The following is a 24312-nucleotide window of genomic DNA, read 5'->3' on the forward strand; positions in this document are numbered from 1 at the left end:
CTAATCAAACTGAAAGTAGCAGATTAGCCCATTAAATTTAGAGTCTGGCTTAGCATTTCCTTTAACTGGAATTTGTTTTGTTTATGATTCTGAAGCGACTTCCTCTCTCTTGCTCTCTCTCTCTCTCTATCTCTCGCTCTCACTCTCTATCTCTCACTCTCTATCTCTCACTCTCTCTCTCTCTCTCTTTCTCACTGTCACTTTAAATTGCAATCATCTAATCGTTTAGTCCTGTCTGCTGTGTAGTCTGCAGCTTTTAAAGTGACAAACTCAGCTTGAATTGCTTTACTGCTAAACATAACTGCCTTGCCTGGCAGCTCTGCTGACATATAAAACTGTGTATTGCAATTACTTTTGCCCGAAAGTTATCAAGCAAATACTTTTTTGTTTAAATATTTGCATTTTGTTTTCTCGTCAGTGCATTTAACGAGTTAAAAGCCTCAAACTTTATATGAAAAAGCAGCCAATGTTACATTCCATGCAGTTGCCACTTGCGGCTTTTGCTTGCAACTGCACATTGTTGTGCTTGTTGTTGTTGTTGTTATTGGAAAATGCAATTTTTTTTTTGGTAGCTGGTCGGCGGCACAGCTTGCGGCTGCTTTTTTGTTTAAGTTGCAAGTGCTGCGCGCTTTTGTAGTTAAACTTCTTTTTTTTTGCGCTGTGACGTGCCCCAGGGGTGCAGTTACTTTAACTCGTTGTAGTGCTTAAATTGTTAAATAGTTGGATTTAGACTAAACTGCAGTCAAACAATGCGGCAAAGAAAATGCATTCGAAGCTACAAATTTTAATCGAGAATGCAGTCGAACTTCGCACACCTGCAATACAATTGGAGTTCAGAAAATTCAAAGCACAGTCATGTCTAACATGCTGTTTGCATTGCAATTCCTTTACGGTCTGCTGAGCAGCAACAGCAACAACAACAGCAACAAGAGCAGCAGCAGCAGCAAAAATCTGTAGCTGTTGACGTTACATTGTTGCTGGCAGCGACGGCATAAATATGCTAAAAATGTAAATACAGCAAAAAAGATTGCAGAGCTCACGTACTGAGAGCTGGGAGTGAGCTGCATGCGTTTTCATTTCAATTGAATGCACGCCACAGGACGTATGCGTAATATTTCATATATGCTGCCTGCCTGGCCTGCCCTGCCTGCCTGTGTATATATATAACATATAACTGGCATATTGATGCCAGTAAATATGCAAATTGACTGCAATTTTAATGCAATTTGGATTGGCCCAGCGGCGTTTTAATTAAAAGCGATACGCAAAATAAGTCAAAAAGCAAAAAGAAAATTGATAAAAACTGATTTACAATATGCAAAAGCGCATGGACGCTACGGTAGTTAAGAAAATGTATTTCACTCAAAGGTAAATACACACAACTGACATGTGTGTGTGTGTGTAACAATAGTCGCTGTGTGTGTGTGTGTGAGTCTCGAGGGCGCAACGTGTAAACAAAAGTTTTTAGACTTTACTAAGATAAGCGCTCAACTGTTTGCCTGTGTGTGTCTGTGTTGTGTATGCTTTGCTGTTAATGTGTGTGTGTGTAACAGACGCTGACAGTTTACATGGCAGCAAAGTTTCAAGAGTTTAGCCAACAAAACTGCCAAAAGGAATTACACAGTGGGGAAAAAGCCAAAAGCGTCACGCGGTCGCCTGATTATAAAAAAAGAAAAGCAAAACGAGAAAAAGAAAACTTTGAGCTTCGCCCAGGTACTGCTCAGGTACGTCAACTTTGGCAACTTTGATTAAAAATTCCACTAATAAACAAACAAACAACACGCAAACAAATAAATGTTACTCTTGTTGTTTTTTATTGTTCACGCACAGTGGCGCCATCTAGCGCTAACAATATTCAAGCTGCGTTCACGTGTCACGTGCAAATGTTTTACAAATTTAACAGCACAGTGAAGTGTGCATAATAACAGCGAATTAAACATTTAAATAATTATGTAAAATTCGCACTCATAAGTCTTTAATGTTCAATTAATTAAATGCATAAATGCATTAAATTGTTTGGCATATTGAAATATTTTTATCTCTTCATTGCAATTTGATCAGCATTCAAAAGATAATTATCGAAATTATGCTCAGCTGTCAACTACTTTTGCTTTATGTGCAAACTAATAAATAAATAAAAATACAGCGCACTATGGTTCAGATTTTTTTTAACATAAAGTCTACTAATAAAGCTAGGGACTTGAAATTTGGCATGAACTTTATTTAGAATATTTTAGAATTTTGTATTTTTGTATTTGTATTTCAATTTTTATAATTTTTATTGTTGGAAGACTAATTTTCAACAATTTTCGATTAAAAATTCACCTGCAACATGTGAGTTCTTCAAGAAAAGGGGGAAAAAGAGGGCAAAACTATTACTGCGTGTTCAAATACGATGCTTATAAGAACAAACATACCTAATTAGTTTTTCTCAGTAAGCCTCAGTTTGTTAGTTACACTCTACGAAAAGTAGAGAACGCATTTAAATTGTTTACACAAATCCACATAAGCACTACCAAAAAACAAGGACTACACATAAAAATACTATTCAAAATAGATAGTTTTAGATTATACCTTTAGCTTAATTTTACATTGTTAAATTATTTTTATTGACGCAAAATTATTTAATTGTAAGAAATATTAAAATCATGTCAAACATTTTTTTTTCGTTTAAGCATCTGATTCATTGCTGACTTTTAAGAGCTCAATAAAAACTTAACTTTATGTAAATAAATATTTTAAAAATTATATTATATGTGTGCCATGTATTTACTTAAAGATTGCAACAGCAAAAAGTCAAAATTCTTACATTGAAATTTATGCAAAATATTAACAAAATTTTAGTTTATGCTGCGAAATGTTTAATTTGACGTTAAGTTAAGTTAACTAAGCTCGCAGTGCAAACAGCTGCTGCGTTCAATCAGCTTACATTAGCCAGTGTCTACTGTACTTGCATGTACCTACTGTAGCTTTACTGCTGCTACCAACACTAAGACGTTGTCCAAACTTTGAACGCTCAATAAACATGGCGTTTAACAAAAAACTTTTTATTTTTATATAAATTCCTTTTTATTTCTGTCAGTTCTTTGCACTGCACTTGTATGCGCGCTGTTATGCTGTCTGTGTGTGCTCGTTTGTGTGTGTGTGTGTGTGTGTGTGTGTGTGTAGCGCCATTTTGTTGTGTAAACTTGTTTGGCTGCGAATGCGGCAAAAAGTTTGAGAGCTTGAGGTTTGAGGTTTTGCCGCTGCCGTTTTGTAAATTTTATGTGCATTATATTTGCAAATTTGTGTTGTTTATTTATGCGCGAAAGCGCAATGCAATGCACACACCCACACATACGAGCGCCCACATGTGAGTAGCGAGCAGCGCTTTTGGGTTATTTGCTCGACTCTGTGTGCTGCTGCATAATGCGCAAAGTTTTTGTTGAACTTTGCACTTTAATTGCAATTGGCGCGTAGCTTGTAAATTGTTTGCAATTTATTAATTAAATAAATGCCAATTAAGGCAACACGCAGCCAAAAGTAAGTTAATAGCGCAACGTTAAAATGGCGCTTGGCTTATTGATTGATTGGCTGCTATTGTCTCTGCGCTTGGCTTTATATGCTAATTAATTTCAATTTGTGCTGCGTATACTTGATATGTGGCTATGCATGCAAGCGCACTAATACGCACCAGTTAGCAACTATAAACAACAAACAAATAAGCCAGCTTATTAATAAATTATTTCATTTGAGTTGCAAGCCAATCTATTGACTTCTCAAGCAGCAGCAGCAGCAGCAGCAGCACTCAGCACTTGACTTGGCTCTACAAATATATTTAATGCCATATAATAAATGTCTTGCACATGCTCTTGACGCTAACTATAGCTCTGTCTGTCTGTCTGTTCGTCTGTCTGCAATTTGTTGAGTTTGCTTGTTAAGTGCAAGCTGCTGACAGTTGCTCGTAAGTGCCACATTTTGTCTTGGGGGGCAGCAATTGACGCGTAACTTTATTTCGTGCGTTTTATTTGTTTTACAATTTTCTTCAATTATTTTAATGCAACAAATATGTAGCACGTAGCAATGGAATTTGGAAGCTTTCAAGCCGCTGCGACTGACTGACTGACGAACTGACGAACTGAATGTTTTTATGACTTTTACTTTTGCCAGTTTACGACGCAAGCTTCAGTTCGTTGCAAAATTGTGTCACATATACAAATGTGTGTGTGTTGAGTGGCATGTTGCGCGCGTGTGTGTGTGTGTGTGTCAATCTGCTGGAGACGTCGCTGACTTGCCGCAAGAAATCAATCAAAAACTGCCGCAACAAAAATAACAAAAGGCGCACCACACGCGATGCTCATCAATTTGTGTGTCATTGAAGCATGTCCTCGCATAAGTCCTTCATTCACACACACACATACACACACACAGAGACATGTGGGCGTGCTGTCTATCTGTCTGGCTTTTGTGTTTGCTTAGTGCAGTGCAAACAAAGGACAATGCCTGACATCTCCCCCACCCTGAAATGTATGCTATGTATTTTTGTAGCTCGAGCTGAGCAACGAGTTGCATTCTGTGTTCTGTTCTTTTTTTTATTGTTCTTGTTGCCAGCAGCTAACATGACTGACACACTTTTCATGCTACAATAAGCCATTATAATGAATGTAACCAGACTGTAAGCCAAAAAACTAACACACATTTTGTCCTGGGCAATAAGCAAACGGCAAAGCGCACAAGCAATTGCAGTCTACTCAGCTCTGTCACACAAATGCATTTCCAACTTTAAAATTACAGCAAGCTAACAAAAAAATAGCAAAAGCTTGTAACGTTAATGAATCTACGACTTTTCGTAAGCACTTTGCCATACAATGAACATTGTATTAACTTTAAGTTGCCAAAAATGCATTTGCCTGACTTAAATTAGCTAGAAATATGTGGCAGCAATTTAAATTACAATCGAGGCATATAAATTGCTACATTGCTGTATGATTGACAGCAAATTGTAGCGTGTTTGGCATTAAATTGAAATGTTTTATTATTGAATTTGTATTGTAAGATTGAGTGAAGTAGAAGGCAGTGAATTGCTTTTGAGTTGTGACAACTGATTTCGTTTGAAAAGGAATTTTAACACTAACATTAAATAAATTTTTAATGATTATGCTCTAAGCTTTATGAAATTAATCAAAAATAATAATTTGATATAAAGAATATGCTAAAAATTGAAAAAATAAACATTACACTGTAATTTTTATAATATTTATTTATTTATTTTAATTGTAGCCTAGAATTAAATTTTAAATTTACAATTGGTATAGCCAGTGCAAAAAACACCTTCAGGCTGAATTTTTATAATATAACTTACTACGCTGCCTGTTTTTTACAACTTAATTTAGCTGGAAATTTATATATTTGTATTTATTGATAAGATTTTAAGTCGTAGCGTAGTTTGTTATGCGTAATATTAGCAAATATTTAATATATTTTTTACTTGCGTTGCAATCAATCTACATATCTATATATGTATATATTCCTAAAGCTATATCCAAGCATTGCTTTTTCATTCTTTGTCCTACTTGTTTATACAAAAGCTGTCAACTTAATTAATTGCTATATAGTTAAGTCTGCTGAAGCTTTGACTCGTTGCATATTAAAATTATAGTTATTAAATTAATTAATTAATGACATATTTTCAATGTTTGCGCTACATAAATATAAAAGTAACTTAAACAAATTAAATTGCTTGTATTATTTTATTCGTTGCTTGCTTAGAATTTAAATTTATTTAGCAGCTGTGACGCAATGCAAAGCCAAAGGCTTGCGGCAACTTATAGCTGCTCATTTGTTGCTTAAGCAGCAACACAATAACTAAATTAATGCGTTAATAAATTTATATGCAGGCCTAAGCTTATCCCAAACTAATGCTGATGAGAAGGCAAAGAGAGTGAGAGAGCTTAAGTAATTGGCATAGATATGAACACACGGCTACAGTTGCAGCCACATGTGGCACACACACACACACACACACACACACAAGACGAATGTTTCAATTGGCCATATAGAGACATATGTATATAGACGCATAGATGGCTGCTCAGCTAGACGGACAGGCGAGCTTAGCAACCCTCATTTGTCACGTGATTTTATAAACTGCAAATCTTGAACGTGCTGCTGCTGTTGCAACAATAGTTGCCCCATTGCCTTGTTATGTTGCCGGTCAATTTCGTGTGTAATCCTTTTGAGCCTTACACACACACACGCACACAGAAGTGACAACTCTAATGCCAACTTGTTTGTTTGCCTACATAATTGCCCCAGTTGAGGGCGTGTGGGCGTGCCGCATTGTTGGACTCTTAGGCCTTTGGGCTCAGGCTCAAGCCTTGCACGAATTTATATGTGAGCATTAATTGTAAAAGCCAAAGCCGCTGTGTGTGTGTGTGTGTGGCAAGTGCAATGCAAATTGTTGTGGCTTGCATAAGTTTTGGTGGTCATTAAAATAAATGACGAAATTTGTTGCCAAATTTAGAATTAAGGTTAGCAAGTCAGTCAGCTGGCAAAAGTTATCAAGTTGACATTTAATCAAGAGCAAGAAATTCGTTGCCAGCTGAGCCAGCCACACTATAGAAAAATCTACATGAGAGCTACTGAGTAGTTTTGACATATGCAGCGATTGCATGCGGCATATGCGGCGTATGCGTAACACACACAATTGTAAAGCTCTTGACATCTGCTCGCATGCGTCTGTCACTGGAGTCTGCTGCACGCTGCTCTCGCTCTATGTGTGACAATGTTGTAGATAGTCAAATGTAGCGCACACGTTTTGCATTTGAAATGGGGCGAGTCTGATTGTGTCTTCTGCTCATCATGACTGCAGTCAAACACACGCACACGCACTTTAAAATTTAATTTTGCTGCTTAAATTGGCTGCATTATGCAGTCAGACTATATTGCGCATACGCCTGGTTAACCAACGAAATTAGCAATATGCAAATATTTATGCAGCTCAACAAATTATATTTATACTCCATGCTGTGCTCGAGTCTAGCAGCTGTGTGTGTTTTTTAGTGCAACACGCATACGCCAGGTGTGCGCTTGCCTTTTTTTTTGGTTCGCCATGTAATGTATTTATAGCATGCGCTCAGATTTCTCACACTGTCTGTGTGTGTGTGTGTGTACTGACAAGCCAATTAAATTTGACATATATAATTAAGTGCGATTGCCAGCGGCAAAAGAAGTTTGATATATTGAGCTGGCTGGCTGCTGAATTAAATTTTTAATTAACATTAAATTGCATCTATTATGGCAAAGCTGCTTATAAAATAAATTGCGCTTAAGCTTTAATGCAATTAAAGATTTATTTTACATGCGTTTACACACTTGAGGCTGTGGCTATATAAATAGTTTATTTAGTTTTATTGCTGCTTGAGCAAACTCAACTAAAGTGCTGCTGAAATTTTCTGCAATATAAATTTGCAAAGACTACGAGACGGAGACCAACTCACGTGCTGACAGCAATGCCATTTGCATAGCCGTTGAAGTTGTCTGCAGTCATTTGGCTTTTGTTTTGCTTACTTTTATTTTTTGATTGTGACTTGCTTAATGCGCAGCTATTAAATACAAATTTATTGCCTATAATTAAAATTCGTGCCAGACCAAACACAAACGCAAAAAAATTGCACAAAACTGAAAATTCAACAGCTATATGCGCGGAAATCGCTGGAAATCGCGCGTGACACAAAAAAAGAAAAGAAAAATATAGCAATTTATATTTGCACAGCTCTCTCTCTCTAGCGAAATTGCAGAAATAACAAAAAGCGAAATGTATGTCAGCTGTGCGTCACGCAGCTTTTGAAATGAAATATATAAAGCTATACAAATGTGTCATATTGCCACGCATTTATTATTAAACTTACCTGACTTTTGTGCGTGCTAAAAAGCAAAACAGATTTTCGTTGGTCATTTAGCTGCTGATGAATGAAAACAGTGCATGAGTCATGCGAGGGCTGCTACAGCAAAAGCGCAAGTGCGTTCAACTAAGTTTGCATTACTTTTGCAGCTTTCCTCGCTTTTCATTTGCTCGTTGGCATAGCGCGCACTTTTATGCTTTGCACATTTACTTTTTGTTTTTTGTCAATTTAGCCATTTTGTATTAATTTGTTGTTGGCGATTTTCAATTATGATACTGGCAACAATTTGCTTTGCTGGCTGGCTGCTGTCCCCCACGGCGTATGCGCAATGTGCACAGTTTCATTTCGAGTCAAACTGTTATTTATGTGGCATACGTGGCATGCATTTTACTTCTCATTCGGGGCAGGTTTTGGCATTTAATGTGCATAATTAAGCATTAATTACATTCGCATTGCTCACGTCCCTTTTGGCTTTAACCTTGCCACACGTCGCTGCAGCCCACAGAGATCTGTTTACCACGGCATTGCGGCCATTTAAGCGCCAAACCATTCACACAGTTTAAGCATTTAATTGCAAATTTATTATGCTTATTTAGTGGCCAGCTCGCTGGTCGGCCAGCTCGGACATTTAATTGATTGAGCCTGCGTGTCCATTGACTGAAAGTGCAAGTGACGCGCGCGCCAAAGTTCAATGCTACAATTTAAATGCTAAGCAACAAAATGAAGGCTGCGCTGCCTTAATCTTGTTAAGAATATTGTGCATTAAACATATTTGATTTTCTCTATATTTATTCATATTTAAATAAATTTCAATTGACTCAACTGCAGCAACGAAAATGCATTGAAATGAATTTTATTTAGACAAATTAGAAATTGCATAGATTTTATTTCATATATGCAACAAATAGTCAGCCTGTGTTTATTGTTAACATAACAAAGTTTATTGCGCAAAGCTTTTATTTAAATTTTATTTATATATCTTGGTAATAAATAAACAATAAATTGCTTTTAAGCCAATTTATCAATTGCAGTCAACTGTGCGCTTTGGTTATAATAAAGTAAATTAAAGTAGAGTTGCTTTTAGCTAAAAGAGTAAGCAAAGTTTAATTAGTATTGCTATTTGCTTAGCACTTGTCTGTTCCATTAATAAGGCGACTAAACAGGCACCAGCCCCTGGAATTGCCTATTAAAGACCCAGGCTAAGAATCTAAATCTAATATGAATAGTCAAAAATAAAATATATTCCCTAGCTTAAGTTACAACATAAAATCTAATAATTGTCCTTGTAGACAAAGATTTCAAATAAACAATCAAATAAACTTTATTTCTGTACTACTGAACAGTTTTATTAATAATGAAGTTCTATTAATAAATAACTTTTACTTTTATTTGCTTACCGATTTCTGTTCTACTGAACAGTTCTATTAATAATGAAGTTCTATCAATATTTAATTATTTTTATTTGCTTACTGCTACAAGCTTAACATCTTTAACTCAAGATCTCATTGCTGCCTTGATCTATATTCGAAATGCAGGCCACAGTTTTAAGCTCAATCATGTCATGTATCCTTTTTACTTTTGATTTGTTTTTGTTGCTGCCAGCCCGTTTGGCTTCTATGTCATGAGCCAAGGCGCATGCAGCGCTTTGCAGATTATGCTTCATGCATTTATTTTGCTTCTCTCTCTCTCTCTCTGTATCTCTTGCTACTTTCTTGTCAGTTGTACGGACTGACTGTCTGTCTGTCTGTCTTTCCAACAAAAAGTCATTTTCAATGCCCATTGCCGCAAGTAATTTAAAACGAGCGCTGCGCTCCAATTCGCCTTTGGGCAATGCGCTGTCTTTTTGGCTCAACGAAATTGTCACACGCTGCTGCGGCAGTTGCTGGCTACGCCTACACAAGCAACTGCCACGCCCACCTTTTGGCACAGTGCAGCGCAGCCTTTGAAGTTTCCGTTTGCTCTGCTCTGTGGTTTTTTATTTGCTCGCTCTCTCGCTCTCTCTTTCTCTGCCTTGTGTGTTGTGTTATGTTGCCTCAATTTTATCTTTCTCATTCTCTGACGCTCTCGGGCACTGGCGCTGGCTTTTATTTGTCTTCAATTAACATTGCAACATGCCACTTGTGCCAGTTCTTGCTTCTTTTTTTTGTTTCGTTTTGTGCTGCGTCTTGTTTCATTGCCGTCTGTTATTTGGTTTTATTTTTTTTTCAAAAATACTTTTTCTTTGCATTGGCTTTGGCTTTCTTTTTTAGCTATGTGTTTTTTATAGTTTCCACAGTGTGTCAGCTTATTTATTAGTTTTACTCTCTCTCCCACTCTCTCTCTTGCTTGCTTTTAATTTACAAGTTATTTTTTTTCTGCTTTGACAAAACTGTAACGACGGCGGCGGCGACTAATGAAAGCCTCAACTACAAAGCATATTTTTGTGCCTTTTCAACTTTTGCGCTTTTGTGCAATGCCGCTGGCAACCGAGAAGCGGCAGCAGCAGCAGCAGCAGCGGCAGCGGCTCTTAGCATAGGTAGCCAGCGCCAAATTGAAGTAGCTTGGCCAAGCGCAGAACGAGAACGAAACTGTGTCAAATGCAATACTTGCTTATTATTTATGCTTTTGATACGTCTTTTCCTTTTTCTTTGCCGTTTTTGTTGTTGTTTTTCGCTTTGCTTGTGCTTTCTGCCTTATTTGCCTGGCACTTTATATAATTGACAAATATTCCTTAGCATACTTTTGGGTCAATTGGCAATAATTGGAATTGTTGCTGCAATATTTTATGAAGATTAAAAGCGTGCGCTGCTCAAATATAAGTTATTTACTATAAATGTATATAAATTTGTTATTCCCATGCGAGCAACAATAAAATACTAAAAATAGTTTGTCTTTAGCTATCGATAGCGATAACTTAATACAAATAGCTAAAAGCTAAAATGCATAAGCTGGACTTAATAGTTTATTGCCTAGCAGCTATTAATTGGAACTGTTGAAATCTTATGTAATATAGCCGCTGATATCGTTAATATTCATATTTGCTATATAAAATATATTTGAAAAAACTGTGCACATTTTTTCATTCAAAACAAAATTGTTTTAAAAATAATACCAACTAATTCTTTGACATGTGTATTGCTCAACTTGCTTCTGTCTAATTGTGACAAAAGTTTTTGTCGCACACAAAAATAACTATAATTGGTTTTGTTTATAAGACCAAGTTGTATATGCTAGAAATATAGAAAAAGTTAAGGTTCTGTTTTCTTTTTCTGTTTGACTAATTTGGTTTTTAACAGTAATTTTTGTTTTAATTTTACAAACAAGTTTGTTGTGTTTGGCAAACGTTTTGATATCAGCGAAGTGACTTGCTGCTGTTTGAATTATTTTCTGGTTTCATCTTTGCTAAAAGTGGCAAAACAAAATTAAAAGCGCTACATAATCATTGACTAATTTCTATATAAAAATATTGCTTGTAAAAAATATATAATTAATATATTAGCGCATTGCTATTAAACACTAGTCATAGCTTAAGCAGCTGCATTGAAGCTTAGCACTTGCAGTTGTAGCTGCGCGACTACTGCGCGTATACTTAATACAGTTTTAAGCTGTTAGCGGCGCTTAAGACTCATCAAGGCGTTGAGTGCTGCTGCTGCAGCTGCAAATGTTTTCATCCTACTCTTAACCATTTTTTGCTTTTGTTGTTTCGCTTGCGCTTAAAGCTCATTAAATGCAAATGACTCATTCAATTTGTTTGTGTTTGTTTTTGCTTTTGTTGTTGCAGGTCGCACACATAATGCCAACTATGCGCTTTACCACACCGGGCAGCCAGCCACAGCGGGCGTGAAGCAATTTGCCGAAACGGGCAAAACGGAGCTGCTCGATAGCAATGCCGGCGAGCAGCAGCAGCAACAGATGCAAAAATCCACAGCAGCAGCAGCAGCAACAGCAACGACAACAGCGAAAAGTGCTGAGCGCAGCGTTTTCGATGAGTTTAACATGCCGGCAATTCAATTGGGCGCAGGACGCAGCGAGGCCAAAGTGTTTGTTGACAGCAATCACAGTTTGGTGTCGCTAATGACGCGCATTGTGCCCTCGCCCGATTGGTTCATAGGCGTCGATTCGTTTGAGGTGAGCAGCTCAACTAGAAATGCATCCAACCACTCACGCCCACTCCCACTCACTCCCACTTTGTATTGTTTTCTGTCGACAGCTATGCGTGGGCGGCTCTTGGATTGATACAGTTACCGTTGAATTGGATCCACTCGATGCGGGCACCGACAATGGCTTCACCTTCACCGCCCCTAATTGGCCAACATCACCACAAGGCGTCATTTATCGCATCACCTCGCGCTATCCGGCGCATCCAGCCGGCAGCTTCTACTACCCGAAGAGCAAGCGCCTGCCGCCCATTGCCACCTTTCAGTTTATCAAGGTGAGAGCTCTTTAAAAAAAAAAAGATGTGTAAAAAAAATGCTCTAACAAGTTAATTAACTGCAAATTAGCAGTCAAAATGTTGCCAACATTTGCACTCCTAATGACTTTTCATGTGGAGCACACAGCGCGGAAAAAAAAACGAACCAGAATCAAAGTGCTAATGAGCCATTAGCATTACAATGGCGTCAAACATGTGTAATGGCGTTGCGTGCATGTGTGTGTGTGCATGTGTGTGTGTGTGTGTGGCCCAGGGGCGTTACATATTGCTGTGGCTGCGTGTTAACGCGGCTTCATAAATCAGTTCAGCTGACCACACAGCTGGCTTTTGAGCTAAATGGAGCGAGAGAGAGCGAAAGAGAGAGGAATACAGAGCAAGCGAGTCAGCGCTGAAAAAACTGAACAGTAGCAAATGCTATGCTAATTACATACAAATTATAATTTGTTGCTAAAGCTTTAAGCATAACTTAGGCAATTAGTTCCACTTAGCAATCGTTAAGTATGCAGCGTAACAATTATAATAAAATTCAAATTTTATAAGCAATTTGTTAACCATTAGAAAGTATCAAAATGAAGCAAAGCTTAGCCAAAATTAAAAGTAAATATTAGATTAAAAAGATTTAAATAAAATGTATATAGATTTGATCTACATATGTTTATATATGAACGTCGTAGCGCCAGCAAAGTTTATATACTTTTTTCAATTTTTTCATTAGTTATTGTTGTATTACAGACAGAATAAAGATATAATATATTTTAAGAGGCATAAGCTAGATTGAGGAAAAAGCTAAGGTAGAATAAGCTAGATTCAAAATTTGCGTCAAAATTCATAAAACAGTTGAAATATGAAGTCGAAATTCATGAAATTACGAAATTACAAATAGTAAAAGTAAAAAAAAAAATAATAAAAATATGCTAGATTTCAGCTATAAGCTGTCGCGTAATTATAGCTCGCATTATGCTTCGTTAAAGTCGCCACCATTTAGCCAACATGCGAGCATATATCTTATATATATATATGCTATAGGTTATATAAGTGCCGACACAATTAGTTGAATTGAATTATTTTTTGCCAACAAGCTCAACTTGATATCAACACTTTAAGCTATGCAATGCAAATGAAATTGCCATCAAGTTGCGTTTACAATTATGAATTATAATCAAAATTATATCGTTTTGCTAATTGTCAAAACTATTTCAAGCTATTTCAAGTTGTTATTTGTTAAAGTTAAGCAAGTCTTAAACTCATTTAGAGCAATTTGCACTCGAAGCTTTAAGGCTCATCTATCTATAGAGCTTTATGGGAATGTTTGCTTTAAATTTTATCAACTAATTCTATTTATTATTTTGTCAACTTATGGACAGTGAGATAAAAGAAAAGGATTACAAAAAATATTTAAAATTAAATTGGCGTAATATGTAAATTAACAGGCCTGACTGTTTTACTCACTAAACCAAAATCGTATCATCACCTATATTAGAAATTTAAAAAATTGTGTATATCGGAGAATGCTAATTAGAATGAATTCTAATTAGAATGTTAGCCTTAGAGAAGTGGGATTCAGTGTTAATAGTGTTTGGAAAGAGCGAAGTATCGTATAATGTTAGTTATTGACAGTTAACTGACAACTGCAGATGGCAAACGTGAATAAAGGGAATAGAAAAGTTTACATGGGAAGTCAAGAGGCGAGCTGCGGTCTTTTTCCTTGGGGAACGTCACACGCGTAACATCAACGGAGACTTCGCCAGTAGTGAGTGATAAAGTAAAAATAAGTGAAAATGACTGTACATAATAGAGAGAGTCGAACCCAACCCCGACATGTATTAGCTGTGAATTTATTTTTAATGTAAATAGCATTAAAAGTAAGCAGCAAACTAAACTTAAAGCAGCTTGAAGCTCGATTTTGCCAGCACAGATTTCTCTATTAAAGGCAAGCGGCACAGCCTTTGCCTTATGATTGTTTTAGCTGCACAATAAATTCTCTCTAGGCTCTGCCATTTAGTTTGATAGCTTAACTCTTTGTTGCCGTAGCTAATTCTGTAGCACAATAAATTCTCGCTGAGTTCAGCGCTTTCAGTAATTTAGTTCGATATGTTGCAGCAAGTGCTCTCTAGAGAGATTTTATTTCTATATTTTGATTAGCTATAAAATCAGCGAGAGCTACATGAATTACTTTCTTTAAGGCTTTAGTTTGATATTTCCTCACTGACTTTCGCTTTCCATCAACAGCAAGCATTCAATAAATTGCTGCTCAATGCGCCAATACATTAGCCACTTGACATAAGCGTGGACTGCGTCTCTTATGCCATCCATAGGGCCGCATTGCAGTTTACCTTAATAAACGCTAATCCATTAGCTGCCACAAATCGTGAACGTGCAGCCATTTGGCGCACAATAGTAATGCAAAAATTTGCTATGCTCTTAGTGTTCGACTGTTGTTGGTTCCAACCCTTAAAAGCGCCACTAAAATCATTGGCAATGGACGCAGCCACATTCGAAGGCTTTGTAATTATATGTTGGACAACAATGTGTGTGTGTGTGTGTGTGTGTGTGTGTGTGGCACTTACCACAATGCACACGCCTTGAGCGTTCAGCACTTGCCATGCCACGCCCACCGCCCCCAAGCAGTCGCACAACTTAAGTATAGCGTGGCGCTCATCAAAATTGCTTTTATGTATAGCCCAGAGACGCACATAAAATTTACGTCCAATGTTGCTGGCAGATGTTGCGACTACGTTTGCATAGTTTAGTTGCCTTTAGGTGTGTGTGTGTGTGTGTGTATGGGGCGTGGCACACACATACACATACAGTACGTGTGGTCATTATTCTTTATTTGTTGGCCAGGCTGCTACTTTAATGCCCATTGTTGTTGTTGCTAACGCCTTTTTGACACTACTAATTCTAGTTTTATTACGTATACGCATTTCTTAAAGTGTCCTACTCCTTTCTATTGTAATGTGCGCGCCTGCAGCTTGAGGTAATGACTGGCGCCAAGATTGCGAATAAATTTTATGACTTAAGCCATGGCATGGCCTAAAATAAAAGTTAACTCGAGCTTGGCATCACGATTGGGCTACTTTTGTTTATGGCTAACGAAATGGAAAGTTATTTACGCATAAGATAGCGCGTCTGACTCGCTTAATAGCCAGCACATGTGTGTGTGTGTGTGTGTGTGTGTGTAATTATGTGTTGATTTGGCTGCAGCATTAAATTCTTAAATATTTTTTGGCTGTTTGTTGCATGCCACAAATATTTGTGTGTCATTTGGCATTGTAATCTCAACAGCAATGGAATGTTGAATGTTTTTTTTTTTTTTTTTGGTTTTCATTGTGTAGCTTCAGCCTTTGTGGTGACTGAGGCTTGAGTCGCTGTAATCCACAAGGAATTTCACAGCTTGCGCTTGTTGCACAGATTATGTTTGTGTGTGTGTGTGCGTGTGAGTTTTAATGCCACAAAAGCAACACGCGCTGCGTTGTTTTGGCTGTCGACGCATTTCGCCAAATGGATTCAGTCCAAAAGGTAGTCGCTGATAAGCTCAAAGCTCGCAGCATGGCAAAAACAAAAAAAAAACAACAACAAAAAGCAGCAGCAACAAAATGTGGCAATAACAATGCCCGCGTGGCGTATAGAAAATGACAGCAGCCCAAACAAATAAATTAAAATGCGCGACAGCGTGCCAACAAAAGTTCTGCCCCACACACACACAGTAAGAGCCGCCCTCGAGCCACGCCCACAAACAAATACGCACACATAGCAATATTATTGTTGTAGCTTTAGACAAAGCAGCATTGGATGCTGTTTCTCTGTCAATATTTGCCGCAAATTGAAATTAGCAGCGTGTTAGACGCACCTGTACTGCTATTTGTATGTGTGTGTGTATTTGTTTGTGTGTGTTGCTGTGTGTGTGTGTATTTAGCTGAAAGCATTGGCTTTGTGGATGCCATGCACATAATCCGCGTAAATTAATATGCCGCACACACTCAACGCGTTGAGTTTGCGGTCCTAGCTGCCCAACTTACAATTTAACGCTCATGCTCTCTCTCTCTCTCTCTCTCTCTAGCTAAAGGAGTACGAACTTAGTGAGGTATTCAACATTGCCGAGGACGATCGCAAGTATGAAACGGTGCAGACCCAAACGCATCTGGATGCGGAGCACAATCACGTCGAGATGAACAACGAGCTGTCGGCGAGCATTGAGCGTGAGCGACAACAGCAGCAGCAACAACAGCAACAACAACAGCAGCAGCAGCTGCAGCCATTTGATAACGAAAGGCAACGCATACGCTCACAGCTGTTGGCCAAAATGAATCCCATGTAAGTCACCAAGCATTAAGTTTAATTTAAGTGCAGACATTAGAGCGGCTCGACTTGAGCAGCTGAGAAAACAAGTGCATAAAAATAACTTAAAACAATTCAGCAATAAAATGTAATGGCGCTAAAATTAATGCTGAGCTTTGATTTAATTTAATTGTGTATCGCATGTATTAAAATATATAAAATTACTTTAATTTACAGCAGCTAAGTGTGTGGCAGCTGCTTTACTTATTATTGAGTATAACCCACTTTCTATTTCATTTCGTTCAACGCTTCTTGGGCAACAAAATCGATACGCCCCAGCAACTAAGCTAAATCCAAAGCAAACTATTAAGCTCTAATAATGCTTATGCTATCATTAAGTGCAATTAAGCACTTGGCTGCCATTAGTAAAGACTAAACAACACGCACATTAGTGACTAACAAATCGAGTCTAGCTAAAAATAAGCTGCCCAACTGATTTAGTTTACTAATTATATAGCTAAAAATAAATAAATGTAACTAGTGAAGTCAGCAGCTATAGGCTATAGGTTGTATTAAAAATATACAATTAGTTGTTAAGCAAACTGATGAAAATAATAAGACTTCCCTGTCTATTATTTCAGTAACACAATATTAGTTTTTTATTGTTTGAATATAATTTTTGGTGTTCATTCTCAGTTCTAGAAACTTCTTAACAAAACTTCATAAGAGATGAGATTTAATTCTAGAGATGTAACAAGGTCTTGTTGCAATATCTATAACTTCTACAGGTTATATCAAAAATATACAATTAGTTGTTAAGCAAACTGTTAACTGTTTTATGCGCGTACTGCTGCTAAAAAGAAAGTTGCAACATTACATTTTTGATATTACAACATTTGATTTTTGAACTGCAAGCAAGCCAAAGTATTAAAAATTTTAATATTTAAATGCAGTTTTGTGCAGCTGCAACTCACATCAAACTCTGCAGTCAAACGAATATCAAAGCTTATTAATTTATTTAGTATTAATTAAGTTATAAATCTACTTAAGTTTACATTTTTTAGTTTGTTTAATAAACTAGCTCGGCACAGCTGTTTGTCTTGCCGCTGGGCGATAATAATGACAAACTCACGCCTGACTTATGCGTATACGTAATTTGTGATTTGCCTTTATGTCTGAGCGTGAGAGCTCTTACATATGAGAATTTAACAAACTGTGAACACAAATGTGCTGCGCTTAACATATGCGTCAGGTGTTTACACACACACATACACAGACACGTATTTAAAGCGGCATACATAAGCGAAGCTTTCTAGGACACTTGAGCGCACATTACACCACTCGCAGCCAAAAAGCGAGCAGAAGAGCTCAAGTGGCAGGCAGGCGGGCAGGTTGGGTTAGGTTAGGGTTGAGCTTGGAGTTGGTTTGCTGGCTGGCAGATCGTGGCACGTACTAGGCTAATGCTGCATCTTTAAAAAGCCTGCCCCGTAGGGCGTTTGGCTTAGCTTAGCTACAAGTTCTCTGGGCAGCGTGTCGTCCTCTCGACGTGCAAACACACAAAATGCAGCAGCAGCAGCAGCAACAACTACAACTAATCCAGTGCTGCTCGTGCGCCTTGGCTACAAATTTAGTTTGCCAGCTGCTTTTTCAGTTGCTGGCAATTTTCGCTACTGCTACTTTGCCAGCTGGAGTGGATTTCTGGCACCATTGGCACTGGTAACCTGCATATTTAATGACAAGTCCCAAAGCGCACAGCGCCAAACCCACTTAGAAGGCAAATGTCGCTCTCGCTTTTGCTACTCCTGCCCCCCGCACCCGCCTGCGCAGCAGCAGCCGTAGCACGTACGTGTTTGAGTGCCAAGAAAGCAAAATCCAAAGCCAGAACAGAACACACAGCAAACAGTGCGTGGGCGTGGGCGCAGGCATGGGCGTGGTCATGCTGCTGGCTTAAAAACAATTGGCACGCTGACAACAAACTAAATGCCAAAACGGCCAACATAAAACTTGCACGGACAGTGTAATTACCGCTACTTATCTTATCAGCATTGCACTCCATCCGCTCCACAGCTCCACATATCTCAATCCACACACAGAACGTGGCGCGCTGACCCCGCAACAGCAACAACAGCAGCAGCAATATTCATTCATTGCGCAGAGCTTTAAAAGCAAAGTGTAAACTTAAACAGTTTAAAAAATGTTTAAATTGCAATATCAAATGTCAAGCAATTAAAATGAAAGCTAAATATTTCATTATTAAAAGCAAAGCAGTTGAATTTCGTTGAGAATTATAAATCAATCAAATTCTTGCTTTAAGTTAATTGAATTGAATTGTTAATTGAATGCAAGTACTGGATTATTTTACATTGTGTTTATATTTTTGATAATTCACAAGTTATTTTTCATTTAACAATGGAACGTTGTCATTTATTTAACACTTTAAATGTTTGATTGTGAACTGTTTAAAAATATCAAGCCAGTAAAATTAGAGCTAAATATTTCATTATTAAAAGCAAAGCTGTTGAATTCTGTTAAGAATTATAAATCAATAGAATTCTTCCTTTAAAATAATTGAATTGAATTGTTAATTGAATAATTGTGGATTATTTTACAGATTGCTTATATTTTTAGAATATTTGCATTTGCTTGCATTAACAATTGAACTTTGTTATTTATTTAACACTTTAAATGTTTGATCATGTAGCTGTGATTAAATAATTATGTCTCAATTATGAATTATTCATATCTATATATAGTGCCATTGACTAATGTCAAACGCCTTGAATTCATCGTGCGCAGCTCTGATATTTAGGTTAACACTATCTTATCGCAAAAGACAATTTTTACTATAAAAGTCGCGTTGAAATTCAATGTTGCCGGCATTGCAATCAAAGCAGCAACATGACATTACCGCCAGCAACATTTACAGTTATTGCAGCGGCTGCAACTAACAACAATCGACAGCAACAGCAGCAGCAGCAGAAAAGTAAGAAAGCAAGCAAATTAATAGCGCAATATTTTAATAAGTAAATAAACCAAATGCAGAACAGCAGACGCCGCCACAACAGCAGCAAACAAACAATTGTCGAATTAGTTAGCCAATTGTTCAACAAGTCAGTTTGTGTATATTCATTATCTTATCGGGGCAGTGGTTTGTATTTTTCTAAGGATTTGTGGCATGAAAATATATTTGCAATGACATAAACATTGAACTAGTATAAAATGACAAGTTGGGCAAGTTAACAAACTTAGTTAAGCGACAAAACGAAAGCGCAGCGCACAGCAAAATGCCGAGCCAGCTAACAATCGAGGAAATAAATGTAAATGAAACATTAAGCGAAATGACGCCAACAGCCAGCAAACGCAATTTGCAGCAGCAACAAGCAACGAATGAAACAACAATAAATTTGGATATATGCGAAAGTGATGGCGAAGTTGTTATAACAGAGACTGAGACGGTGGTAAAGCAGCCACATAAACATCACAAGCATCATCATAAACATCATCATCAGCACAAACAAGAGTCGCCAGTGCCGCCACCTTTGCCACAAAGCGCGCCGCCTCAGCTGACGCCCACCGCGGAGCTAACACAACTGGAGTGGCATACGGATTTGGATGCGGACGAGCTGCCGCCGCAACAGTCAGCGCCAACAGTCATAAAGCTCAATCAGCCAAGCACACAGTGCAGCGAATTGCCACAAGCAGCAGCAACAGCAGCAGCAAACCCAACGACAACCAACGCGCCACAGCCAGCAACCACAGCAGCAATCAACGCTGAGCTGCTGCTCGTTGGTGTGGTTACTGCCGATACGAGCGACAAATATAGCAGAAGCTATAGAGTTAGCACCGATTTGCCGCACACGCAGCCGCAGCAGCCAAAGAAACGCTGCTGCTGCTCCAAGCGCTGCTGCATCAGTTAAATTTGCCAACGGCCACACTTTTTGTCGCTTATCAGTTACAAGCGCATGTGAGTTTAAGCTCCAAGTTTTGTTTTTTATCTAATCACTGGACATTCAAATAAATACATAATGAATAATTAATTACGCTTGACGCACTGTCAATTGTTCATTCAAATAAACGCAACACTCGACGCCAGTCAGTCAACAGTTCCATAGCAATTCATAGCAATGCCGCCGCCAAGACGCGCCTTTGGGCCAGGACCGCAGCGCATGGGCGGAGGCTTCGCCGGGCCGCAGCGCATGGGAGGCTTTGCAGCTGCTCCTCAGCGTGCGCCGATGGGTCCAGGACTACAACGACCGCCTCCAATGGCCGCAGCGCCGCCGCCGCCTGCACCACGCACCAATGTTAATGTAGATGTCAATGTTAACTCAAGACCACCGCCCATGGGCATGGGCGCCGGCATAGGCGTAGGCTTGGGAGTTGGCATGGGCATGGGCATGGGAATGGGCATGGGCGCCAGCATGATGCAGCCGCCAGTTGTCATTGGTGCCGCTCCGGTTGTCATCGGCGCCTCCGTAGCGCCGCCCCCTGTTATAGTGGAAACTGTTGTGCCCGCGCGTCCTCCAGCAGCAACTGTTGTTGTCGGCGCGCAGCAGCCAATGGCAGCGACCACAACAGTCTACACGCAGCCACGCGGCGAAGTTTGTTGTTGCTGCATCTTGTGAGTAACGCTCCAGTGACTGTGAATAAAATTGTTAGGCCAAATATATTTCAATGATAAGGAAACGCAATTGACAGCTTATGTCTTGCTTCAGCGACTAGATAAAAAGTGTAAAGCACCATGAACGATGAATAGATAAATAAATGTGTATATAACAAATTTAAGAATTAATTGTGTGGCGAATCAAAGCGGAAATTAAATAAATAACAAGCTGCTAAGTATATAAATTACAAAATATGCAAACTTGTAAATAAAAAGTGTACATTTTATTTAATACGGTAGTAAGAAATTAAATTTAATTGAGTTTTGCGTTTAAATCAGCTGGATAACATTGCGTATACGCGATAGGCACCCATTGTAGCAATCCTAAGATGGGACCTACTTTATTAGTTCGTGCACCAACCCTAACGTGGGGACCCATTTCGCTATAATAATAATATTTCAAACAGAGAATGGATTGAAAGAACACGAGTCGAATTAAATCTCACAAATATCCTGCAAATCCGACGACGATGTAGGACAACCTTGCTTAAGCTCATGGAGCACCAAGACTCATATACATAGATGCTCTAAATTTAAGTTGGGTCTTCACACCGCAATTCCAAAGACATTATTTATTGCAGCTAAATTAAATATATTTAAAAATATCTAATCAAGCAAAGATTTCTACTTAAATTACATCGTAGTATGAATTAAGATTATTCAACTCAAACTATATATATAAACTATATTTCAAAAGCGATAGCAAAAGACAAGATTTAAGTCTTAATTTCAATTTATGGAAATTTATTTCATTTATCACACTTTAATATGAGCAGCAAATGGCAACTGCATGCGCAATTTCTGAAAATAAAAATTTAACTTGCACTTATTTATTTATTTAAATATTTGCTCTTGCTAATCAGTTACATTTAATTGCTGCAGCTATGCCTTAATTTCATTTAATTAAATTTATTTTATTTATTTTAATTGTAGCCTAGAAATTAATTAAATACAAACAGCTGAATATATTAAATATATGCAACTCTCGCATTAAACAATGCATAACAATAAAATTTACTTAGCACAGTTTGCTGCGCACTTCTAACGGTAATTTTCATAACATGATGAGTGCAAATTGTCGTTGCTAATAACTGAGTTTTCACACACACACACACACACACACACATATATGCATGTTTATATGCAAAGTTGTTGAAGGCGAAATTTTTGCGACTTGCCATAAAGAAATGTAATTTCAATTTGTGGAATTTTCTTCATTACTTACGCTAAGACTGCGGGCTGAGCCAAAGGACAGCAAGGAGCAGCAGCAGCAGCAGTTTGGCAGGCAGGACGAGCCTTTGGCTTCACCGCTTTCCACGCTTGCTTGCTGAGCCTTTGAGAGGCTCGCTACACGTTTTCAATATTTTTGCCAATTTACTTGCCATGTTTTGCGCTTTTTTCGTTTCTTTTGCCTTTGCCTTTGCCTTTTGCTGGCGCGCCTGCCTGCCTGCCTGCCTGATGTATATATATTTTACATATGTGTATATATATCTTTTATTATTATTTGCGCGATTTTGCACGGTGTGCGCGGCATGTGTATGCAAATAAACGAAAACGCGCAGGAAACAAAACACGGAAGTTGGCCAGGAAGGAAGGAAGACAGGAAACTGGCGGCAAAGCAAATGTTGCTGTTGCTACCTTCAAGTTCAACAACAGCAACAGCAAAAGGCAAATTTAAATTGAAATTGTCTACAGCTGACGTGCTGACATAAGAAATGCGCAGCAAGCCAAAACACCTTGCAGGCTAACGCGGCGTATGTGTAATCCGCTTCTGTCTGTGTATGCAAATCGAGCTTGTAATTTAATGCTGTTGCTGTCGCTGTCGCTGCCGCTGAGCTTACTTAACAAAATCATAAAGCAATTCAATTGATTTTGCGCACAAATTGCAAAACAAAATGCTAAATTGAAAATCGAAACTTTTAATCGAAAGTTTATTAATAAGCAAATCATTTTATAAAGCAGCCAAAGCAAGGAAAAAGCAAGACAATTATATAGAGTTATAGTTGTAAGCAATATATACTAAAGCTAGTAGATATACTAAGTATATATATAAAAGTATTTGCTCACATTTATTGATTGCGCAAAATTCTATAGTGAGGGGAAAGGCTCGACTAACAGTCGTCACTCGTTTAGACTTGTTAATGCTCATGCCAAAATTTATTTACGAGCTTAATATTTACTATAAAATTTATACAATTTATAATTTCTTTATATACAAACTGATATATTTGGCATCAACGCGTTGAACTAATTGGCTTCACTTTCTATTTTTCTTTTGCAGCTACAACAACAGTCAACAATCCGCATTGGGCAGTGTGGTGCCCAAGAATGACAAACACGCGCTAATCCAGAGCATTGCCAGCAGCTATAGACGCGCGGAGGGCGGCGGCGCAGGCGGTGGTGGGGTCGGCAATATGAATGCTTCAGTGGCTGCCGCTGGGCCTGCGATTGGTTTGGGGTCGCGTCGACGCGCTTCGATGGCGGCAAAGAGGCGACGCGACTGTCGCGTCAGCCACTGGTCAGAGTGGACGGCCTGCAGCAAGAGCTGCGGCATTGGCGAGATGCATCGATATCGCAAAGTCATCAAGCATGGCAAGCGCGGCGGGCGGCCCTGCCCCGCGTTGCAGCAATCAAAGTGGTGCGGCAGCGAGCGCAATTGTCACGGGCCGCAGAGCTATTTTAATTGGTAAGTGCTTAAGCCGCAGTGCCCCCCGCCTGACTGCCCAAAATGCATTTAATGTTTCATGTTCGCAGGTCCGATTCCGATACATGAACTCAGCAAGTAACAGCAGCAGCGGCAGCAGCAGCAGCAGCAACAGCAGCAACATCCACAGGCGATATAAATATAATTTAAATTTAAGGCAGCAGAGTTGCTTTTTTTTCTGAACAACAACAAGAGCAAACAAAGAGCGAGAGAGAGCGCGAAAGCGACAGAGCGAGAGAGTGCAGTGTTCGATTTTAATTTAAATTTAGATTACGATACGAAATTGATTTTAAAGTGCACGCAATTGCAAATGCAAATAGCAAACCAAAAATGAAAATGAAAACCAAAAAGTAAATAAATCATGGAAATTGACACA

At 38.4% G+C, this 24312-nt stretch overlaps 2 protein-coding genes across 3 annotated transcripts in view; both read left to right on the forward strand.

The window, feature by feature from the left end:
- The window catches only part of LOC108597455, a 46440-nt gene extending 22353 nt beyond the window's left edge, over window positions 1-24087 (forward strand). Inside the window, exons 2-6 of the mRNA XM_017984020.1 lie at window positions 11644-11990; window positions 12073-12294; window positions 16355-16608; window positions 23514-23918; window positions 23987-24087. Coding sequence (XP_017839509.1) covers window positions 11644-11990; window positions 12073-12294; window positions 16355-16608; window positions 23514-23918; window positions 23987-24005 — 1247 coding nt within the window. The 3' untranslated portion in view covers window positions 24006-24087. The remainder of the gene's footprint in view (window positions 1-11643; window positions 11991-12072; window positions 12295-16354; window positions 16609-23513; window positions 23919-23986) is intronic.
- Window positions 19465-21415, forward strand: LOC108597456 (formin-2-like). 2 transcript variants are annotated; one of them, XM_017984023.1, is made up of 2 exons: window positions 19465-19555; window positions 19615-21415. In XM_017984023.1, exon 2 carries the CDS (start codon window positions 20697-20699, stop codon window positions 21192-21194), a length of 498 nt encoding a protein of 165 aa, XP_017839512.1. In that variant the 5' UTR covers window positions 19465-19555; window positions 19615-20696; the 3' UTR covers window positions 21195-21415. The 2 variants fall into 2 exon arrangements, with proteins under 2 accessions (XP_017839512.1, XP_017839511.1); XM_017984022.2 differs by having other exon boundaries at window positions 19615-20678.
- Window positions 24088-24312: the final 225 nt, after the last annotated feature.

This window comes from Drosophila busckii, chromosome 2R (assembly GCF_011750605.1).
Source record: "Drosophila busckii strain San Diego stock center, stock number 13000-0081.31 chromosome 2R, ASM1175060v1, whole genome shotgun sequence".
Taxonomy (NCBI): Eukaryota; Metazoa; Arthropoda; class Insecta; order Diptera; family Drosophilidae; genus Drosophila; species Drosophila busckii.

Coding starts and splice junctions, on each gene's coding strand:
- LOC108597456 (XM_017984022.2), top strand. CDS start 19,857: ATGCCGAGCCAGCTAACAATCGAGGAAATAAATGTAAATGAAACATTA.